We start from the raw sequence: 21,927 nt of genomic DNA, 5'->3' as shown, positions 1-21,927 counted from the left end.
GCGTCAGGGAACACATACCCTCTACCTGACACATCCAGGTCTGTAGGGGAGGTTTTGGTTATAAAACCGGAAGAGTGTTTCACCTAATGACGTGCTGCGGGCTTGCTTTCCGCGGGCCTCCGGGTCTGCCAAAGCGATCCGGCCTCATTATTTAGGAAGCTGCCTCAGCCAGGCATTACTAATTTGGGCATTGCTAATTCGGATGCCTATTCAGGCAAATGAGCAATGAATGTAAAGTGCTTTTGTCAGTGAATTGCCAGTGAAGACAGGGGGAGGGGTGAAGTAGAGGGAAGGTGATAGAATGTTTTGAGTTTTTGCTTCGATTCCAGAAAGGACAGTCATTGCTTCCTGGAAGCTGCACTTGGCAACAGGCATGGAGAGTGGGAAAGATTTATTTCCCTTCGCCAAAGCTCAATAATTCAGCTTGAGGATTTCAAATCGATACATTTCTTGCAAAGTTTCCAAAGGCTGCATTAAAAAAGCCACTTGAAAAAAATGATCATTATGTGGCCGCATCCTTTGATGAGACCGGGGCGTCAGGGACGGGTCGGGCCTTCCAAACAGACGCAGCCCGACTGAGAAAGGAGGCTTTTCAAAGCAGGAAAGTCGAGTTAGAGTGGACAGCAAGCCCAGCCGCACCTGCCCAGCTGCCCGCGGCCTTGCTGTGTGGGGCTCTTTCTGGAATGAACGGCTGACTCGCTCCTCCTAGGGCTTGCGTGGGGAAATCTGTGGCTAACACGTAACTCCCTGTTTCTCTGAGCTGTGGTTGGTCGCTGAGCATGAAGGGCACTCACTGGAGGAGACCGGCCCCCTGATCTAGGAGGACTGAGGTGTCCAGCCAAAGGCTGAGTCAGTCGAATTTTCGTGAAGTCTTTAAAATTCCGACATCTGTCAGTCTTGCCTTCTTGGGATGGGAAGTGTGGAAGGACGGCAGAAGGTTGGGGGTCTTTCTGCCGCTGTCACTGCTGTCACTTTCATCTCCACCATCCATTCCTTCCGTTTGGAGGATTTTATCTTCACTAGAATAGTCCTTCAGTCCTTTCCATGAAAGAAGCCGTGTATTCCCTCCCTTGGCATCCCATGCCCATCGAGGCTATAGCCATTTGATCGTGTCTTCCCTTCCGGATGCTGGGTCTCCGCCTCCTCGTGGGCTGTGACTCCCTTCGGGTGGCCAGAGACCTCTCAGAGTAAGGACCGCACTTCTTTGACTTACTGCCACAAACCCCAGCAAGAGTTCATCCGGAGACGTAAGAACGTCGGTGCTCTCTCTTACGAGATACCAGGGGCGTGCCGCCCTTGCAAACCGGAAGTGTTCTGGGACAGAGTCTGGGACGATGGCACGCCAGCCGTGTCGGTTTCAACGTCTCTCAGAACCCACAACACGGTCGCGTGGCCAGAGCCCGTGGACAAGAGCAAAACTGCTGACAAGCTAGCCCCAAGATCCAGTGGGGCTTTTGATGGAAAAGCCCAGGGCAGCCGAGAGGAGCTCACCGGCCGTTGCATAGGCTCCGTTTGAGAGAGACAGCTGAAAGTGACAATCTTCTCGTTGCTTCCAAAGGCAGCCCGTGCACACGGGGCAAGGTCTAAAGGGTCTGGAGCGCTCTAGCTGTGATCTCGGGAACTTCCCAGCCAGGTCCGTCTTCCAGGAAGACCCCACACTGAGAGGCTGCCAGAGTGAAAGCAAGTTGAATAGGAGAGGAACAACAGAGACTAAGGAAGAAAGGTCCCCAAAAGGAAACAGAAGGAGGAAATTTCAACCAGCCAGCTGCCATATATTCGAGCACTCCGTGAACACAATAGAAGAGAGAGCTTTGTAAAGTTGGAACACGCCTTGTTCTAAAAGTTCAGGAAAATCAATTTCACATGAAACCGCGCAATAGGAAAGTAGTGAGGTCAAGTCCCATACAAAGTTTTTAGAAGATAAAAGAAAGTAAGAAGCCGAATAGCACTCCTAAAGAGTGTCCTAAAGACACGGCTATGGAACCATTCAGCAGCTGTAACCTGCCATCCAGATGAGCTAAAATTCATTAAGAAAATGCTATTAAATATGGAGGGGCGGGGGTAGACAACATAAACCAGAATTAGGAAAACTTAGAACTAAGATGCCAGAACTCAGCAAACATTTAAAAATGAAAGAAAAATCATTTCAGAAATGAAGAGCAAACTAGTAGGAATTCAAGATGACTATATCATAAACGGCAGTGTGGAAGAGAAACAGAAGGTAGAAACACTGGAAATTGTTTGAAATGAAAGCGAAATGAGCGATTTTTGAAGATTCAAGAGAAAGTGACAACTATTGGAGAGAGGCAAGGGAATTTCAGTATGTGGATAATAGAAGCCTGTCAGGAAGGAAACCAGAGGTTTGCATAACTCCGCTCTCTGCCTGTCTTCACATGACCCTCTTCTGTTCTCTGTCCCTCTCCTGTGTTCCTTCATAAGGACACTTGTCATTAGATATAGGTCCCGCCTGAATAATCCAGGATGATCTCATCTCTAGATTTTGGCCTCAATTACATCTGCAAAGATCTTTTTTTTTAATAAATAAATAAATAAGGTCACATTGACAGGTTCCAGGGATTATGACATGGACATATCTTTTGGGGGCAGGGGCCACCATTGAACCCCCTACAGCTGCTGTGCTAGTAGGTGACGGAAACAGGATTTGATTTTTATTTTATAATCAAGTCGCTAAAGGCAAAATTTCATGTTTCCAGCAGATTAGCAGTTCTTGCCAAGAAACCAAAGTAGACGACATGCTTTATAAATAGCAGGACAATAGGAGGTCAGCCTGCCGACCACCTGGAGGCCTCACCTGGCTCACGCTCTGCCCCGGCCTCAGCTGGGAAGCGTTTGTGCACTGTGTGAATGAACTTTCCTTGGGCTGTCAGTGATGGGCAGCTGTTTTGCAGACTCTCGAGTCAAAGTTAAAAAACAGACATAGCCCTGTCTGTCTCCAGAACTCAGGACACTCAACGTCTGTATTATAAACACTCACACCGTTCCCAGTGCAAAAGCTCCTTTGAAGGAGTCGTACGGGGGGTGCCTGGGTGGCTCAGTCAGTTAAGCGTCTGACTCTTGCTTTCCGCTCAGGTCATGATCTCACGGTTTGTGAGTTCAAGCCCTGCCCGGGCCTCCGCTCTGATGACACAGAGCCTGCTTGGGATTCTCTGTCTCCCTCTGTCTCTGCCCCTCCCATGCTCAGGTGCACTCTCTCTCTCTCTCTCTCTCTCTCTCTCTCTCAACTACATGAACATTAAAAAAAAAAAAAAAAGTCATACATCAGAAACATCTGTAGGTACAAGTGAACAAAATTTCCTTCCCTCAGGCGCCTATACCATTCTGCCTCCTGGCTGCTTCAGACCCCCACTATCCTTCAAACTTGAGGGTCCTCTCACTCCTTCCTCTGACAAGCTCATCTGACTGCCTAGCAAAGCTAAGGTGTGAACCGATTGTATTGATTTAGTGTATTCCCTCTACTAGCCTCCCCTTCCACAGACGTCTTCGTGCCTCCATCCAAAGGAGTGAATAAAACTGCAGACAAGACAACAGAGCCAAAGAGAAGGATACTTGGCAGCAAGAGAGAGTCTCCCTTTGGCCACGGAATGTTTCTGCGGTTCTGGAAGGCGGCATGGGGTTGCTTTTGCTTTGTTTTTTTGTTGTTGTTGTTTGTTTGTTTTTGTTTTTGTTTTTGGTTTTGTTTTCATCTCCCTGACTCCCCAGCAACCATCTTAGGCCCTGAAACCAGGGGATTAGTAACCTTCGCAACTCAGATACCAGGGAGTTTAACTGGTGAGAAAAAAAGATTACAAGTTTTTTAGTGGCTAAATCTACAAAAGCCATTTGCCTGTGAATTTCCTCCACACAGAAGCAACGAGGCAGAGAAGACACACACACACACACACACACACACACACACACACACACACACACACACACATGCTACTTATCTTTAAGTAGAAGCTGCTTTTACAAGTCTGATTTTTTGTTTCGTTTCATGAGGTGTCCACAAATCTGTTGAAATGATTTCACCCGGCCTCTGTTGCCCCGTTTGCCCCTCCTAATGCTGATTCAGCCTCAGCTCAGGCAGCCTGGAGAAGGAGCGATGATTGGGCACCAAAAGGCAACCGATGGGGCCTTGGAAATGCTCGGAATCCCTCTCCTAAGAGTCAGGGAAGGAGGTGATGGAAGAGAGGGGGAGGGGGAGGGAGAATTCTCCTTAAAAGAAGATATTGTCCAGAAAAGCATCGTTTTATAAGGGTGGTGGGTTGCTTGAACCCTGGTCACATCTGCCTTTTGGGCCGTGGTTGTGTCTTCCAAGGCCTGCGGAGTTAACATTGTAAAAGTTAAACGCTTCTGTCAGGCTCCCTTTTGCCAGCCCCTCCCTCTCCACTCCCCCCCCCCCCATCCCCACCCCAGCCTCCTGTTCACCCCACAGGACTCAGTGATAATAGGGACTGTCTCCATCCTGAGAAAAGGCAGCCCGCTTGTTTAAGTTTGCCTGGCATAAAGAGAACCCTGGAGGGAAGGGACCAGGCGCAGCTGAACCACACAAAGGAAAGCCTCTCCCATGCCAGTGACCGGGCAGATCAGGCCCTGTCCAGAATGAGAATGAGTTCAGCTCTTGTTATGCTTCGCAAAGGAATGTTCTGTGGACTGTGGCCCGCACAAGAGACGATCCTGTGTGGTTTAAAAGAGCCAGAGGGGGAGAAAAGGATATTCGTTCTTCTTTATTCAGACACCCGTAGTAGATCTTCTGTGTTTTGTGGATCATGCAAATCCAAAGGGATGCCTCTTTTCTCTGCACCCCTGCGTTTCCACGGACGATTAGAAAATCTTCTTGCGCCTGCTTTTCCTGGCAATTTCCCAGTCTGCCCCCTAATCTATTTAAGGAGCATTTCAACTTTTAATATCTATTTTCCGACATTTTTTTTCCTCTTCCAAATGGACTTCTTTGTGTGCATAGATGTCAACAAAACTGAAAATAAAGTGTTTTCTAGGGGCACCCGAGTGGCTCAGTCAGTTAAGCGGCTGGCTCTTGACTTCGGCTCAGGTCAGGATCTCGCGGTTCGTGATTTCGAGCCCCTCACCGGGCTCTGAGCTGACAGCGCACAGCTGCTTTGGCTTACAGCTTTCTCTGTGCCCCCCCCCCCCCCAAATAAATAAGCTTAAAATAATAATCATAATAATAATAAAAAGAATTTCTTTCTGCCTTGTGGTAGGAGACATGCTACCCTTACTTGCCTCCTTCCTTTAGAAGTTCAATCACATCTCTCCTTCAGTGGTATCCCTCCTATCCCAGCTGCCTCACTGTTCATAACTTAAAATAATTTGCAGTGCTTCACCTTCACCAGTCTGCATACAAACTTGCCGTGTGTTAGCTACGATTCCTAAAATACCCGAGGAAGGGACATTCCGTGTTTAAGGTCAGGTGTGTGCATTTCATAGAGAAGTGACCCCCACAGTTGCCCTGCATCACTTCTTTGCTGCCCCCCCCCACACACTTCTCAGTGGGACAAGGGCACCCTTCCTGCCTCTCTCCTCTTTTCCTCCCCAAAATACCAGGGCAGACGAATGTGTGTCTTCTCTTCTTGCGCCTAAATTGCTGCTTACCAAAATTGCGAGTACCTGTCGGCAGGCCCATGTGCCTACGTGAGGCTCAAAATGACTAGCCTGATTCTCCAGGGGTCGCTACATAGACGTTTATAGACAAGGTCTGTAAACTTTGAAACAGCCAAATATTTGTGTGCGTGTGCGTGTGCCTGTGCATTCGGCAAGAGGGTCCGTGGGTCTCCCTGAATTCTCAGAGGGGTCCATTATCTCCGAAACTTAAGAACCCCTCTCCATTGGCACTGCTACACCCTCATCATTTCTCTTCCCAATATGGCTTCAGTTAAAATGTTGCTGTTTTGTTCATCGTGAACATGTAAACAGTTTCCACCCGAAGTGAGCATTTCAGTTGCCTCACCCTACTCCAGGACCCACATGGGCTCCACATCTGACCTTTCTTCCTCCAGCCTCTCATCTGCTCCCGTCCTTTCTCTCCATCACCTCCTGAGCCATTTTCCCAACCTGCAAGCACGCTGACGATGCCGGTCCCCTCCTCAAAGCCCCGTGCGGGCCCCAAAGCTCCTGCCAGAGCCTTCACAGCCTGCGAGAACCCCTGCTCAAGTTCCTGAGGCCCCAGGGAGCTGCAGGAAGGATTCCAGTCTCCTGGAGACATGTGGCGAAGTACGGTCAATCTGCTGTCCAGCCTCTGTCCTACCCAGTCCCCCAAAACGCACTGTGTACTTCCCGTGTACCAGACACGGTGGGAAGTCTTTGTAAGCGTTACCTCATGGCATACTTAAATTTGCCCAAGGAGATAAGTGCTATTCTTGGCCTCATTTTACTGCTGGGGAAACTGAGGTTCAGAGCTGTAACTTGCCCCAAAGCACTGAGCCCACTAGGCGGTAGGACCAGTACTTGAACTCAGGACTGAGTCCAAAACCCAAGTTTTTATCTAAAATATTACATGCCTCTCACCACATCGGGCTTGCTGCCCCAAAGCGGAAATGGGAAGGACTCTTATGTCATGTTTGCGAGGGTGAGTGGCAGGCGCTGGGCCAGCTTCGCTGTCAACAGGTTTGCTGCTAAAAACCCTTTTGTGGATAAAACTGAGTGAAAGCCAGAAAAATCCACAAAGTGAAGTCTATAAGAAAAAAAATTTTCTTTTAATTTTTTTTTTTTTAGTGTTTGTTTTTGAGAGAGAAAGACAGAGCATGAGTAGGGGAGGGGCAGCAAGAGAAGAAGGCACAGAATCCGAAGCAGACTCCAGGCTCCGAGCTGTCAGCACAGAGCCGGACGTGGGGCTTGAACTCACAAACCGCGAGATCATGACCTGAGCCGAAGTCGGACGCTTAACCAACTGAGCTACCCGGGCGCCCCTATACGAAGAAATTTTTTGAGGGAATCAAATAGGACTCTGGATCTGAACTTGAACATATAGTCTTCTTGCTTTGGGGATCTGGGCCAAAAGATGTAGGTGGACCCTTCTAACCTCTACTTGGGAGCTGAGTGCCGAGAAACAGGCTAACCTTGAGGACAAAAATAGGATATGTTTTGGAACTTCTAATTCCCTAATGACAGAATTTGTGTGCTGGAAGCAGTTTTGATCAAATAGCAAATCCAAGGTCAGAGGCAGACCCAGAGAAATGGGAATACCTGGCTTGTGGGAGTTACCTCGGAGACCAGGCCCAGGGTGGAGACTGGAGGACTGGCTGTTGGGGGGGACGCTCCCGGAAGGTGCGCTGGGAAGCAGCTTGGAGGTCTCCGATGATACTCGGTTTGACTTGGGAGGGTTTAGTTATCCTAAGGTAAAGCCTGCCCACCGCGACCCCCTTTGCAGAAGGCACAGGGGGTCTCTGGGGTCTGCTCAGACTTCCGGATCCACAGCTAAACCAGACCTGCCATGAGAAGTTGAGTTCATGGTTTATTACTCCTAATTCCCTTGCGTCGTTACCATGCGTTTCAGAGTACCGGGGAGACTTTTATATCCATTGCATCCTTTGACCCGGCCAAAGTTCACTAGACTGACCTGGGCCTGCGGTTCTGGTCCCAGGTGCATTGTGACCTTGGGACAGTCCCTTTACCTCTCTGAGCTTCCGTTCCTTCAGCAAGGACAGTTGCACCAGCCTTAGCTCCCTCACAGAACAGTTGTGGGGCTGATCCGGGCGCAGCGGCATGTGGTATTAGTAAAGTACCACCCAGATCTGAAGCATCCTGCCCGATGAGCATGGCATTGGCTGGGAGAGGGGTGACAGTCACAGGCTGCAGCGCTGGCCCGGCGGCGGACCGGGGATCTCGGTGCAGTCTGGCATCACGGGGGGACCGCCGTGTGCCAGGCGTGACGGGAGAGGCGCTGAGAAACCTGTGTCAGCTCCGTGCTTGCACGTTTTGACTCTTAACAGACGCACCTCGCAGTTAGCGTTTCATCTCCCAGAAGGAACAATGAGGGGCCCTACAAGTTTGGACTCGGGTCTGACAAACAAGGAGGCATCGGTGGGCAGAGTAGAAATGATACAGGGACACGCTGGTGAGAATACATCATCTTACAATTGGGAAAGAGAAATGAAAGACATGGTCAGTTGTGCTTTCAGAAGTTTAGAGGAGAAGTGCCTGTGGTCCCGCGGTCCACAGTGCTCACGCACAGGTCAGAAGAGTCAGGGCGCTTTTGAAAATGAACTTCCGGCAGATCGCGCACACAGGGCGCTCGCTGAGACGAGTGGGCAGGAGGGTAACTGAGGAAGCTGATGAGGCTGTGTTGGGGACATTCTCTGAGGAGCTCAAATTTAAAATGGGCTTTTTAAAATATAAAGGTAATGCATGCTTAATAGAGAGAAGTGGGAAATAAAAAATGGGAAGGAGAGGCACCTGGGTGGCTCGGTCGGTTAAGTGTCCAACTGTGGCTCGGGTCATGATCTCGTGGTTCCTGAGTTTGAGCCCCGCGTTGAGCTCTGTGCTGACAGTTCAGAGCCCGCTTTGGATTCTCTGCCTCCCTCTCTCTCTGCCCCTTCCCCTGCTCACACTGTCTCTCAAAAATAAATTAAAATAATAAATGTTAAAAAAAAAAAAAAGAAAAGGAGATGGTAAGCATCACCTGTAATTCTCCTGAGTGACAGTTGCCATTAATATTTTTATATTTCATGTTAATATTATTCTGTGCATTGTTTGGGATTATCATACCTACGTACATGTGCTATTTGGCATTCTTTCATACGAATAGATACTCTTTATAAGAATTACCTGATTGTTGGGGCGCCTGCGTGGCTCAGTCGGTTGAGCGTCCGACCTCGGCTCCGGTCATGATCTCAGTGTTCGTGAGTTCGAGCCCCGCATCGGGCTCTGTGCTGGCAGCTCGGAGCCTGGAGCCTGCTTCAGATTCTGCCTCTGTCTCTGTGCCCCTCTCCTGCTCGCACTCTGTCTCTCTCTCTCTTTCTCTCTCAAATATAAAACATTAAAATATAATTTGAAAATAAATAAATAAATAAATAAGAATAAGCATGGTATCAGCATGCTGATTCGGTTGGATAGAGTGACATGACCAAGTGGCAAAGAGAAAACTGTGCAACTTCTCTCTTTCTTCTCTCTCTGCCATCAGGGAGGAGGGTTGTCAGACCGAAACAGGTATTACAAACATCGGCATAAGGGAATTAAAGCCTCATGGGAGAATTGATGTAAAAACGAGTCTAAGTTGTTCTACATAAATTCACTGCTCTTGGCCCAAATGACAAATGAGAGTACAGAACTTCCAAGGGTGAGAGTTAGGCCACTGACAGCGATCCCTGAGGGTTGTAGGGAATGGAAGAGGGACTGAAAGAAAGACTGTGAGCCACCGTTTACCTGATATTCACAATCGAAAAGGAGAAGAGAGTGTCCGTACAGACTAAAAACAGCTGGCGTGATCTAACCTCCAGGTGGAATTCGGGACAGGGTTTGAAACGCAGATGTTGTGAGCACATGGGAAAAAGTTGTCCCTTCAGAGTCCAGCATTTGCTCCTTCTCTGCTTCCTCTATCCCCTTCGATAAGGTCGTGGTTACTTATTCATGGACACGAAGAAAGCATTTCATTGAATTTTAGACGGTGCCGTTTCGGCTGAGCTTGAAAACTACAGTCCAGCTACCAGAGTATTTAAATGGACTGATCATTGAACCCTTGCACCCCAAAGGAGCTGATAACTTGATCAGCATCCATCTGGAAGGAGGTGACTGTTACGTCACCAGAGTGCTCCCACCTCAGCCCTCACCTAATCCGCATTTTGTCAGGAACCTGTTGCGGTGACAGATGCTTATCAAAGCCACAGAAGACATGAAGCTATAACGCGTGGTTGTTACTAGAAATAGAACCAAATCCGGAAAGACTGCAGCAGGCTGGGAATGATGGCAAAAAAAATAACAAGATGAAATCTAATATTGATTCAAGTACATTCCTCCAGTTGGGTTCCAGACACCAGCTGTGTGTGTGCAGGGTAGGGCAACTGAAAATGGTGACCGTAGTAACAGTAGCTAATACTTATTAAATGCTTGCTACGTTCCACATACTGTCCTCTGCGTGTTTTATTGTTACCACTTACATAATCTTACTGTATACTAGCTTTATGGCATCTTCACATTTGACAAGCACATCGTCTGTGATCCACTGGTACCTACTCACAGCTTGCAAACTGTCCCCTTTTTTCATTTGAGTCAAGTGAGACACAGAGAGGTCGAGGAACCTGCCTGAGGTCACACAGCTGGGGAATAGTTTCAGTGCTGGCGCTCGGTGCCTGCGTGCGTATCCACTGTGACGATTCATATGGCCATTGACGCTCTTCTCCGTCTCTTTTTTCGGTCACGAATTTAATTTGATGTTCTGCCAAAACACCAAATAAGCCTAGACAGAGACGTATAGGTGGTTAATAATACAGACTTTGGGCCAAGCCGGCTGGCTTGTCCATTATCTAGCTATGTGACTTTGGCCGAGTCACTTAACTTCCCTGTGCTCCAGATAGTGATGGTTTCTGTCATACAGTGTTGTTGTGGGGATTATATGAGTTCTGTACAGAGAGCACTGGGGACAGTACCTGGGACACAGTAAGTTCTTGTAAGTATTTGCTGTCATTATGAGGTTCTCGAGAAGCAGTATGGCAGGGTTTTAAGAGTTGGGACTGTTGGGGGCGCCCGGTGGCTCAGCCACTTGAACATCTGAATTCGGCTCAGGTCATGATCTCATGGGTTCCTGGGTTCAAGCCTCGCATCAGGCTTTGTGCTGACAGTGCGGAGCCTGCTTGGGATTCTCTCTCTTCTCTCTGCCCCTCTTCCACTCGTGTTTTCTCTCTCCCTCAAGATAAATGAATAAAACTGAAATAAAAAAACAGAGTTGGGAACTGTGGAACCAGACCACCTGGGTTTGGATCCAAGTGCCACCATGTCCCATTATGTGTGCTGAGAATAAGAATCTTTGCAGAAAATATTCAGTCTAAACACCCAATAACTTAGCGACTATGAACAATAGAAGTCTATTGTCCAGAGGAAGAAAGTTCTGGCCCTGCTCCTGGTACGATGTTTAGGCATGGGAGCTAAATATGATCTCTGGAGGAGGCAGGTGGGTTGGGGAGGGTCTAAAAACTGCAATTGAGAAATTGTGTTTGGATCAATTAAGGACGTTTAATCTGAAGTCAGGATGACTAAGCAAGGAAGTGATCATTTTCCTCATTCATGTCAGGGGTTACAGAATTGTTCTGTGTCATTGAATCGAGTTACGACACAGCCTGAGATGCTGGAAGCAGGGAACGTGGGGCGGCTTGCTCGCGGTGCAGCCTCTTAACTTTTCCCAGCTTCAGTTTCCCCGTGAGTGAGATGGGTGGGAGTTGGACTAGATCATCTCTGGGGTGTCGTCTTCTCTTTTACCAGTCTGTCCCACAAGCCACAGCGTCTGTATCAAAATCCCGTGTACACGGCAAGGTTGGGACAAAGGATGTTTTTGATGACTGTATTTTGTAGCACCAGAGCCTGAAATGAGTATTGTTCGAGCCGGTACAATCATCTCCTGACTCCGAGCCCCCTGTTCTCCTCCTCATCTGTTAAAACTGACATGGGAGCAAGACGGATTTCACAGAGCTTTCGTGAGAATTACATGAGGTCATACATGTGAAAGCCCCTTGTCAGAATGTTATGTGTATTATTGCCTCGGCCGGCTTATAGCTTTTCCAAGAATTGGAATATGATAAAACACTCTTAGGCACTGCCCTCTATTTAAAATAATGTAATCTGTTTTCCAAGACCCAGAAGGTCATTCAGGAAGTTACAAAATCTTGGGGTCATCATTGTGAGCAGGCGGTAGTTTGGTAGTAAAAAGGTCCTGGCTGTTTATATGATTGGGTTTTTAGGATTCAGATGAAGCGGGACTATGTTCCCAGTGTGCAACCCAGAAAGGAATAGAGACCCCATCGTCTAGGCGCCTCATTTTACAGAATGAAGTTGCCGAGCCCGGGAGAAAATGCCCCAAATCACCTGTTAGCTAATGGCAGTTCTGGTGGTAAAATCCGGGCTCCTGACTCCTAGCCCACTTTTCATCGTTCATTTAAACATTAGCTGAGAGACCTTGAAATGAGGCTTAACAATGTGCTGGTGAAAGTGGCTGCGCCCTTGAACATGGACTTGAAGAAGTGAATGAACTTCACTTGACCCACTTGGGAAAAAAAAACTGCAGTGGAATGCTTCGGAATTTTCTTAATAATAGCGGTTCATCTCTTCTGTATAAAATGCTTCTCAAACTGAGAGCAAACTGAGGGTTGATGGGGGGTGGGAGGGAGGAGAGGGTGGGTGATGGGTATTGAGGAGGGCACCTTTTGGGATGAGCACTGGGTGTTGTATGGAAACCAATTTGACAATAAATTTCATATATAAATAAAAAAAATAAATAAATAAATAAATAAAATGCTTCTCAAATATACTCTGAAGTGAACTGACGTTAAAAATGGCAGGTTGGGGCGCCTGGGTGGCGCAGTCGGTTAAGCGTCCGACTTCAGCCAGGTCACGATCTCGCGGTCCGGGAGTTCGAGCCCCGCGTCGGGCTCTGGGCTGATGGCTCGGAGCCTGGAGCCTGTTTCCGATTCTGTGTCTCCCTCTCTCTCTGCCCCTCCCCCGTTCATGCTCTGTCTCTCTCTGTCCCAAAAATAAATAAACGTTGAAAAAAAAATTTAAAAAAAAAAAAATAAAAATGGCAGGTCTTGGGGCGCCTGGGTGGCTCAGTCGGTTGAGCGTCCGACTTTGCTCAGGTCATGACCTCACGGTTTGTGAGTTCGAGCCCCGCATCAGGCTCGCTGCTGTCAGCGTAGAGCCCTCTTTGGATCCTCTGTCCCCCTCTCTCCCCGCCCCTTCCCTGCTCACACTCTCTCTCTCAAAACTAAATCCAACTTTTTTTTTTTTTAATGCAGGTCTTAGTAGGCTTATTATGTGCACGGGGAGTAGTAGAACACAGGCGCAGAAAAATGGTCTCTCTTCCTTTCACTAGTCATTAACTGCTATATTATTCGATTTTGTTGAGTTAAAGTTGCAAGAGATAACTGTAAGGCCGGTTCTGTGTTATACGTTCTCCCTCATCTCGCCCATACGGCTTCTGTTACATTAGCAGCTGTGAGCCACATGACGTCTCAAGACCAGTGCCTATGAGCATTGAGTGCCCGCGGGCAAGTAGCCAGTGAGGGCGGCACTTTATTCCTGGATGTGTTCAAAGCGGAGCGCCACCTACACCTCCCTCCTCTTCCCATTTATAAATCTACTTCTCCAAGGATATACAGATTTTTTTTGGCTCTATTTTTAGTCTGTTGATAACTTGAGAAAGCCTCCAACGATGAAAGTCTTGGATGGGGAGGATTCAATTCACCCAGTCTTTTCTGCATCCCTAATAGACGCTGAAAATCAATCCGAATTCTGACTCTGGGTGGGAACTGCATGCGTAAGTGTAGTGTGATGGATAAGAACACACACCCTGAAGCCAGACTGCCTGGGTTCAAATCTGCCCCTCTCGGCCCCTCTTGTTTCCGTGGCCGTAGGACCTTGGGCACATCCCTTAAGTGCACCGAGCCCGAGTTCCCTGATCTGAACCCCTATGTCATGGTTTTGCTGTGAGCATGCAATTAAATGAGCTAATATTTACAAAGTGCTTACAATAGTGCAAGATGATAGACATGCCTAATAGATGACTGTTAAGTAAATTAAATGGTCCTGATTAGACAGAGTTGCCTCTGGGTCCAAGGCTCTATTCCATTTAGACACTGTAACTCCCAGGCCGTAGGGCTGTTAGGTTGGAGGAAAGGGGGCTTCTTTTTTCCCAGTTATTCTAGAGACTTAAAAAAGAAATAGCAGTAGGACTTGACTTTGAACACCGAAGTTTATCAAGCCTCTTTCCAGCTTGGTCTATCTGTCCACCTTGTCCTTACACTCTGACCGGTTTCCTCGGGGGCCTCAAGCAGGTAGCTGGGTCTGTCAGGGTCACTTTTGTAAAACTGCTAGGATCGCCTGGTATTCCCTGGACTGACAGTGACCTGATGGGTCCCTTTTGCACACAGCCCGGGGCCTTCATGCTGGTTCCCCACGAGGGGGTTTCCGCGGTGACTGTGCTTGCTTCGGGGGACCGGGGCTGTGGGAGAGATTAATGGGAAGTGAAAAGAGAAACTGTTGCCTTTCACCAGCAGGGCTGGTTGGAGTGTGTGACTCCTCTTGTATTTAGGGAAAAGATTACTCATGAGTATTTTCTTCCATAGAATATAAAGAGCCTCAAATTACTACTTGTGTCCCCCCACCCCCACTCCCCCCACCTCCCTCCGGTTCAGTGACTCCTCTGCAGACACTTCAGCATTTCACTCTCCTTCCCCCTCCCCAGGGGGATTCGGTTCTGTATTTGCCTTGGCGCGCACGCTTCCAATAAGCTACCGCATCGTTTTTCCTGTTTCTGACTGAGTGTCTTCTGCTCCGTGGCCCATCTACCGCCAGGCTCTTTCCTAGGCCAAGCTTGACTGCAACCCCATATTTGCACCCCCCCGCCCCCCGCCGGGCCTGGCTGTGCCCGTGCTGCTCCTGTGAAAGAGAGGAAGGGGAAAAATTCCCAATAACAGATGACTGATCGCTGTGCTGTTTCTGTTCAAAGGCGACACCGCTGACGATAGGAAGTAAACATTAAGGTTTTTTTTACCGGTTCAAAAGTTGAGATTTTGCTAAGCCGTCCTCACGCCCACTGCCATTTCACTGTGATTCCAGATATGGGTTTTGCCAAGGTCGTTGGAAAGACAGTGGGGGGGGGGGCACCTTCTGTATCCAAGGACCGTTTTTAATAGGCATTACTTCTGGGTAGAGTTAAGAGCCAAAAACAAAACCTTAAATTCTTTAGTGGCTGTGTTTTATTCTCAGGATCATAGAGCAGTAGCATACTACACTTTATTTATTTATTTGTTTGTTTATTTATTTATTTATTTATTTAATTCTTGAGAGAGAGACAGCATGAACAGGGGAGGGGCAGAGCAAGAGAGGGAGACACAGAATCGGAAGCAGGCTCCAGGCTCTGAGCTGTCAGCACAGAGCCCGACGCGGGGCTCGAACCCACCAGCCGAGAGATCATGACCTGGGCCGAAGTTGGACTCTTCACCGACTGAGCCACCCAGGCGGCCCATACTACACATTATGATTTCATGATGCCACTTTCTTTTGCCACGTAAAATTGTAAAACTTAAAACCCAAGGGAAAAAAAGCTCTTGGACGCCCATCTCTAATTCTGCCAATGCCTGTACTTCTTTCTTGGTGTCCTACACGAGAGACTGCTTGAGAGAGGACTTCCCCAGAGTTCAAAGAAGCCAGCTACCATTCTTCAGAACTAGACTTTGCAAAGGAGCCACCTGGAAGACGGAGCCAATAGTCATGCCCAGAGGCTCTGGACTTTCTCCAAGGGAACTGAGCTATTCCTTCCCTGGTCCACGAGGGAGGAGAAACAGCATACACAAGTAGACCAGACAGTTCTTTGTTATGCTTGATTGAAGGATGAAAAGGTGACTCTTTCTAGGATCAAACTGAAGGGCACTTTTAGAGCACACTCATGGAGTCTCCTTAGGAAGTTTAAGTAACTTCCTGGAGAGACTGAAGCTCTTCTTGGCAAACCCTGACTCCATTGTATTTGAACCATTAATTCACACGGTGCAGTTTTGGAGAAGGAAGCTCTGTTGGGCACGTAGCTCCTTCCAACCCCTCAGTTCTCATTTTGGTCTCAGGACTGCTTTCAGTTTTTAAGAATTATTGAAGACCCCAAAGAGCTTCGCTCATGTGGATCCTGTCTATATTTACCATATTGAAAACTAAAACTCAGAATTTCAAAAACACTTACTGAAAAGTAATAAGCTAAGCTTATGTTAGCATAAATATATATTTATGAATATATCTTCCAGAAAGTAGTGAGAGAAGTGGCATTGTTTTACATTTTTGCAAGTCTCTAATGTCTGGCTTCATAGAAGATGGCTGGATTCTCACGTCTGCTGCAGTATCACACGTTGTGTAGCTTCTAGAAAATCCCGCTGTCTACTCATGAATGAATGAGGCTGAAAAAGTAGATAACCTCTTTATATTGCTATGAAAAGAGGTTTGACTTCATTGACACTCTGAAAAGTGCTTGGGAACCCTGAGGGGTCCCCAGATCACACTTGTAGAACCACTGTTCTAAACCACTTGAATGATATACCAAAGATTTCCCACAACAGCAAAATAAAATAAAAATATAGATTCACAGTCAGACTTCCAGAAAAGCCCAGCCTGAGTTCTCCTCTCCACCTAAGCTACAGCCCTGCCTTTGGCCCACTTCTGGTCCCACTCAGAGTCTAATACCACCCCCGGCAGAAAGTTCTAACATCAAAAAGTAGAATAAAAAGGCAAAAGACCTTTTATCCTTGCTTTGCCCTCTCATTCCCAGAGGCTAGCCTGATAGTTTCCCAGAGGCTGAGTGAATTGCTCTTCCTGGAAGAAATTTCAGGGAACACTTTATTATTTGGCAGCTCTCAAAGGTCAGGCCCGACTCTGGAACGTTCTCACTTCAAAAGGACACTGAGGGGGCGCCTGGGTGGCTCAGTCGGTTAAGCATCCAACTTAGGCTCAGGTCATGATCTCGCGGTCCGTGAGTTCGAGCCCCGCGTCGGGCTCTGTGCTGACAGCTCAGAGCCTGGAGCCTGTTTCTGATTCTGTGTCTCCCTCTCTCTCTGCCCCTCCCCGGCTCACGCTCTGTCTCCCTCTGTCTCAAAAATAAATAAATGTTAAAAAAATTTTTTTTAAATAAAAAAAAACAAAAGGACACTGGGTGGCAATTAGATCAGCTCTGATTCTAAGGTCCCCTCCAAAGCACATTGACATTTGTTATGACATTTGTCATAAGTTCCTTGGGTGTTTCAGGCCACCGTGGAGCTTCAGCTTTGGGGCATACCTGAATCAAGGCAGCCCCTGGAGCTGGGCAGGGAAGGGCAGGCCAGCAAGGCCTAGGGTCCATCAAAGACTAAAAAAGGATCGTTCTTCTCATGTTGCCTCTGAATAAATAGTTCATCCGATACCACACTTGGGCACTTACAAACTTGAGCTTTGCCTTGGGATTCAGAGTTGAACATAAGAGCTCTTCAGACCTGGAGACTCCATTTTATTAACCATTCAGAAAGCTTTTTCCTTTATTCCAACTGTCTAAGTGACAAGACCTTTTTTTTTTTTCCTCTCTCTCTCTCTCTCTCTCTCTCTCTCTCTCTCTCTCTCTCTCTCTCTTTCTGCCTTGCTCTCTCTCCAACAGGCTTGCAGCCAATTTACTGGAGCAGGGATGACGTAGCCCAGTGGCTCAAGTGGGCTGAAAACGAATTTTCTTTAAGGCCAATTGACAGCAACACGTTTGAAATGAACGGCAAAGCGCTCCTGCTGCTGACCAAAGAGGACTTTCGCTATCGATCTCCTCATTCAGGTGAGAGTCTGGACTCCTGACACGTGTTCGGCTTGGAAAATCTGTTAGTCATTGCTTGGTCTTTGCCACCACCCATCACGCCCAAGAAATCCCCACGGTAGGTCACCGTGAGCACAAAGACCGTGACCTAGCTTCATAGAGGAAAGATTTTGCTGACTAAGTCCATTGGAGGGGAAAAGAGGAAGAATTTCCAGATCGAGGGGAAACTTTGAAGGTCGGGAGAAGGACCCACAGGGTCCTTAAGGAGCTTAAGGGGTCTAGTTGTGCCACCAAATCAAGGAGAAAATGCATTCCGGCCCTTTGACTCTGCCTTGCTCCTGATTCTGGAAACTTTTGAAAGTGGTGCTTGAGAGTGAGTGTAGGTGGTGAACTGCTCAGTTAAAACCAAAGACACAGGAAGAAGGGGCGTGAGCCCTTGCCCAGGTAGATGGAGTAGAAAGGGAAGAAGACGTGAGGGAAACAGAAGATAAGGATGGGAAGAGGTGGAGGTCCTAGGAGCCACGGCAAGTGTAGAAATAAAGGGCTTTGGGTGATTTCCTTTGGAAGTACTGATTTTTTTTTTTTTAAGCTTATTTCTTTATCTTGAGAGAGGGACAGAGAGAGAGTGCACGCGAGCGCGAGCAAGGGAGGGGCAGAGAGAGAGAATCTCAAGCGGGCTCTGCACTGTCAGCTCAGAGCCCGATGCGGGGCTCGAACCCACAAACCGTGAGATCGTGACCTGAGCTTGAAATCGAGAGTCGGACGCTTAACCGACTGAGCCACCCTGGTGCCCCAGGAGTACTGAATTTTTTGAAGTATGGCATCCTGTAGCTTATAGAAATCCTGAAAAAGGCAAGTGGAAGATTTCCCAGGCTCCTCTAACCGGGCAGTTTTGTCAACATAAGGGCTCCGAAGACCGCATGGGAAGATTTGATTCAGCAAAGAGCGTTTGTACCTACAAAATGTATTTCTGACATAGGTGTGAGACTTCAAATGAACTTTCTAATTTCACTTCTTAAACTTTATGGATACTTAGGAGATAGTTATTTGGGAACCCCGTATGTGAAATGGGGAACTTTGGTCTCAGGTTTATGCCTTTTGAGGGGCTAGTTATTCAGGTACCAACAGGCGCTCCTTGTCTTGAGCCTCTTTGTGGCCAACTTGGATATACCTTGTCTGGTGGAGACTCTCTTTGTCTTGACAAAGGGCAGAGATCCTGTGTAAGGTCTTGGCATAGTTCCAGCGACATTTAACCCTTATTTACTCCTGGAGGCCTGCCAGAAGTTAGTAAACTAGCTGTCGTGAGGAAACATCCCCATCACAGGGCGTGAGGTAAGGATATAGAACAGTATCTCCCCCGCTTTTCCCAATCGCTGCAAACCGTTTATATGAGGAAATGATAAAGGGAAGTTTCCCTGAGAAGTATAGAAGGTATTGAAACTCGAAAGTTCATATCTCTGAAAAACAGATCATTTTTAACGTTTTATAAAGGAATGGACCCAGCCATACCTGACACGTTTCGTCTCAAATCATTGATTCTTTCTGTAGTCTCAGGGTAAGAAAACTAAAACAACTATATAAATAAATAAAGCTAGCCTAAAAGGAAACTAAATAGTCCCCTTTTTCTTAATATTTATTTATTTTTGAGAGAGAGAGAGACAGAGTGTGAGCAGGGGAGGAGTGGGGAGGCGGGTGGGGGACACAGAATCTGAAGCAGGCTCCAGGCTCTGAGCTGTCAGCACAGAACCCAACGCAGGGCTTGAACCCACGGACCACGAGATCATGACCAGAGCCGAGGTCGGATGCCCAATCGACTGAGCCACCCAGGCACCCCTAAATAGTCCCCTTTAATGCAAAAATACTTACCTTTTCTGTTCCAGTGGAACCTCAAAGGTATACTCAAAGGAGCAAAGCTACCTCTCTGGAGGAAAAGAACTTTTAACTCTTTAGTGTGTTCCAGGAGAACCACTCGTGTCAGACAAATGAGGGAACACACAGTGATATGTTTTGACTGGATTTGACTTAGCCCTTAGCTGGGGCTAAGACTCCCTGAGTCTGTAAATCCCCCCCCAACCATCATATCTCAGGTACTCCTTTTCGTTGCTGATTTCTTTTTCTCCCTAGAGATCTCTCTCCGCTTTACTTAGAAAGTGGGTTCTCTCTCCTCAAAACTGGAAGCCAAGATAGGCAAAAGCCTACCAGTAGTCCCCTGCCATTTTGTCAGGTCTTTGCCAGAGTGGGCCATGTGGAATATCGACAGGCTCCCACTGTCCTGCTGGATAGGATTGCATTGAACCTAGAGGCAAAAGGAAGCTGGAGTAAAGGAAAGGGCAGAGCAGGATGGGGCTTAGGAGAGAAGGAAGGGAGTTGATTTGGAACACGAAGGATGGATAGAACGGAGAAGGTGGGGAGAGAAGAACATTCCAGGTAACTGGGGCAGCACTATCTTAATGTATCTGGATGACGTGAAGTAGCCCATCTGATGAATGGAAGAGGCGGGAGGTAGGAGACCAGATAAAACCAGTGCACTCACTGGGCCTGAGGTGCTTAGACCCCAGTTAGGTGGCAGTAGAAATTCATTCCATGCGTATTCTCTGAGCAACTCCATGCTAGAGTTACAGAAGTGCGGGCTAAGGAGGTTCAGGCATCACAGAGGCAATTTCTGGCTGGATTGTCAGATGCAAGCTCAAGGGTATGGTAATGGAGCCGGGACTTTGAAAGCTTAGAAAGGAACCTAAGGTAGAGGTAAGGAAAGGTGTTGAGGAGCCATAGGCCAGTTCATGTGCCGATGGGGTTCAGACATCCTGATTCCATGGACATCATCCATGGACATCAGGATTCCATCCTGCCTGAAACAGTGTTCATCGTCACTCATCACCCCTTCCCCACTTGGCCGAATGCCTTTTCCTATTAGAAGTTCTGCTGACCTTCTCCGGGAAAGCTTTCCCTGCTTCACATCCCTGCTTCCCTGATTGTGCCCTGCCTGCCTTCCTTTCCTCCACCTCTTCCCACCTCGGTCTGGGCTAGGTGCTGTTCCTCTTATGTCGCAGAACATACCCTAATTCTGTCATGGCTCCTGACACACACACACACACACACACACACACACACACACACACACACCATGTTTTATAGGATTGCTTTCTGTTCTGCATCCCTCTACTAGAGGAGGGAGTTCATTTGGGTAAGGGTTGTGTCTTGTTAAGCTGACCTACTGCAGCATCCAGTTGGCACTCAATATTGATCGAATGATGACCCAACACATGAGTCCCTTAAAGCCCGCGTTAAGAAGCTCGGATTTTATTTGGCAGGGCGTGGGAAACCACTGACGAGTTTTGATCAGGAGAATAACAGAATTGGAGCCCTCCCTTTGGAGCAGACCTTGGCTGTCAGTGCATAGGGTAGACTCATTTGGTCACTAAAAACAGGAAAACCAGTTAGGATGCTATAGCTACAGTCCTAATTGGAGACATTGAAATCCAGAACTAGATCGATGAGAATAAAATAATAGCACTTCAGGCACGGAATGGTTAGCTAAGAAGAGGAGCTCATCTGCAGGAAGCAGTAAGATTCATTTTGGCCCGGCAAGGCCACGGTATCCAAAAAGATACGTCCTGTTCTGCTGCTGGAAATCTGAGACCGGAGCCAGGCCAGAGCTGGGAATAGTAGACGTGAGCATTACCCCTGTTGTGTTGAGCTGGGGGTAAAGAGAAATATATATTGCAGGTAATTTAATTAAGGCATTGACCAGGAAGCCGTGGACAGAATTTCAAGGTGATACCTGCCAGGAGGTGCTGCAAGAAAACTGACCACAAAAAGAGGGGTATTGTCAGAGGGTTTGGAAACGAGCTGCGAAAGAGTTCAGGAGACGTTCGCGTGGAGTGGCTGCGTAGCAGGGTAGTGAGGCATGATCTACCTACTCGGATTCTCCTCGGGTAGGGACAAGGTGTAAATAGAAAATCTTCTTCAGTGCTCCCATGTAGCATTTGCCACTGCTGCTTCTGACGTGGGCTTTCTGGTTTAGCGTTTGATATAGTAGATGTCTGGAGGCCCACGTTCTATACGTGGCTCGTCCACAGGTCACAGTACTTCTTTGGCCCCTATTTTCCTCATCCGTAAAATGGGATTTCTACCATATGGATCCAAAGCTCCCTTCAGCTCTTAACAGTTAGGCCCAACCTCAACCAGGAAACAATATTAAGCTTTTATGACATAGTACAACCTCCTACCCTACAGGCAATGAATAAATACTTTGATCCCCTTCAACCTATATGTCTTGTAAAACTTATACTTCGGTCAGTTTTTTTCTGTCTTTCTTTGAATGTTTTTTGCTGCCTCAGATGAATCAGCAGCAGCTTCTCACTAGTCATGGAGCCACTGGAATAAGCAAAAGTATCTGGTTGCCCCGTCACCGTGAATTGGATGTTTATAGCTTCCTCCCAACCTTATTTCCTGCCTGG

The 21,927-nt window shown here is 47.6% G+C and overlaps 1 protein-coding gene across 2 annotated transcripts in view; it reads left to right on the top strand.

Moving 5' to 3' along the window:
• The window catches only part of ETV6 (ETS variant transcription factor 6), a 260,671-nt gene that overhangs the window by 189,308 nt on the left and 49,436 nt on the right, over positions 1-21,927 (top strand). For both annotated transcript variants that reach the window (XM_040488909.1, XM_040488908.1), the window contains exon 3: positions 17,324-17,488. In XM_040488909.1, coding sequence (XP_040344843.1) covers positions 17,324-17,488 — 165 coding nt within the window. The remainder of the gene's footprint in view (positions 1-17,323; positions 17,489-21,927) is intronic.

The sequence above is a fragment of the Herpailurus yagouaroundi genome, unplaced genomic scaffold (assembly GCF_014898765.1).
Source record: "Herpailurus yagouaroundi ecotype Mexico unplaced genomic scaffold, PumYag 166, whole genome shotgun sequence".
Lineage (NCBI taxonomy): Eukaryota > Metazoa > Chordata > Mammalia > Carnivora > Felidae > Herpailurus > Herpailurus yagouaroundi.
Note: the sequence above shows the minus strand (reverse complement) of the source record. Positions and strands in the feature narration are given on the sequence as shown.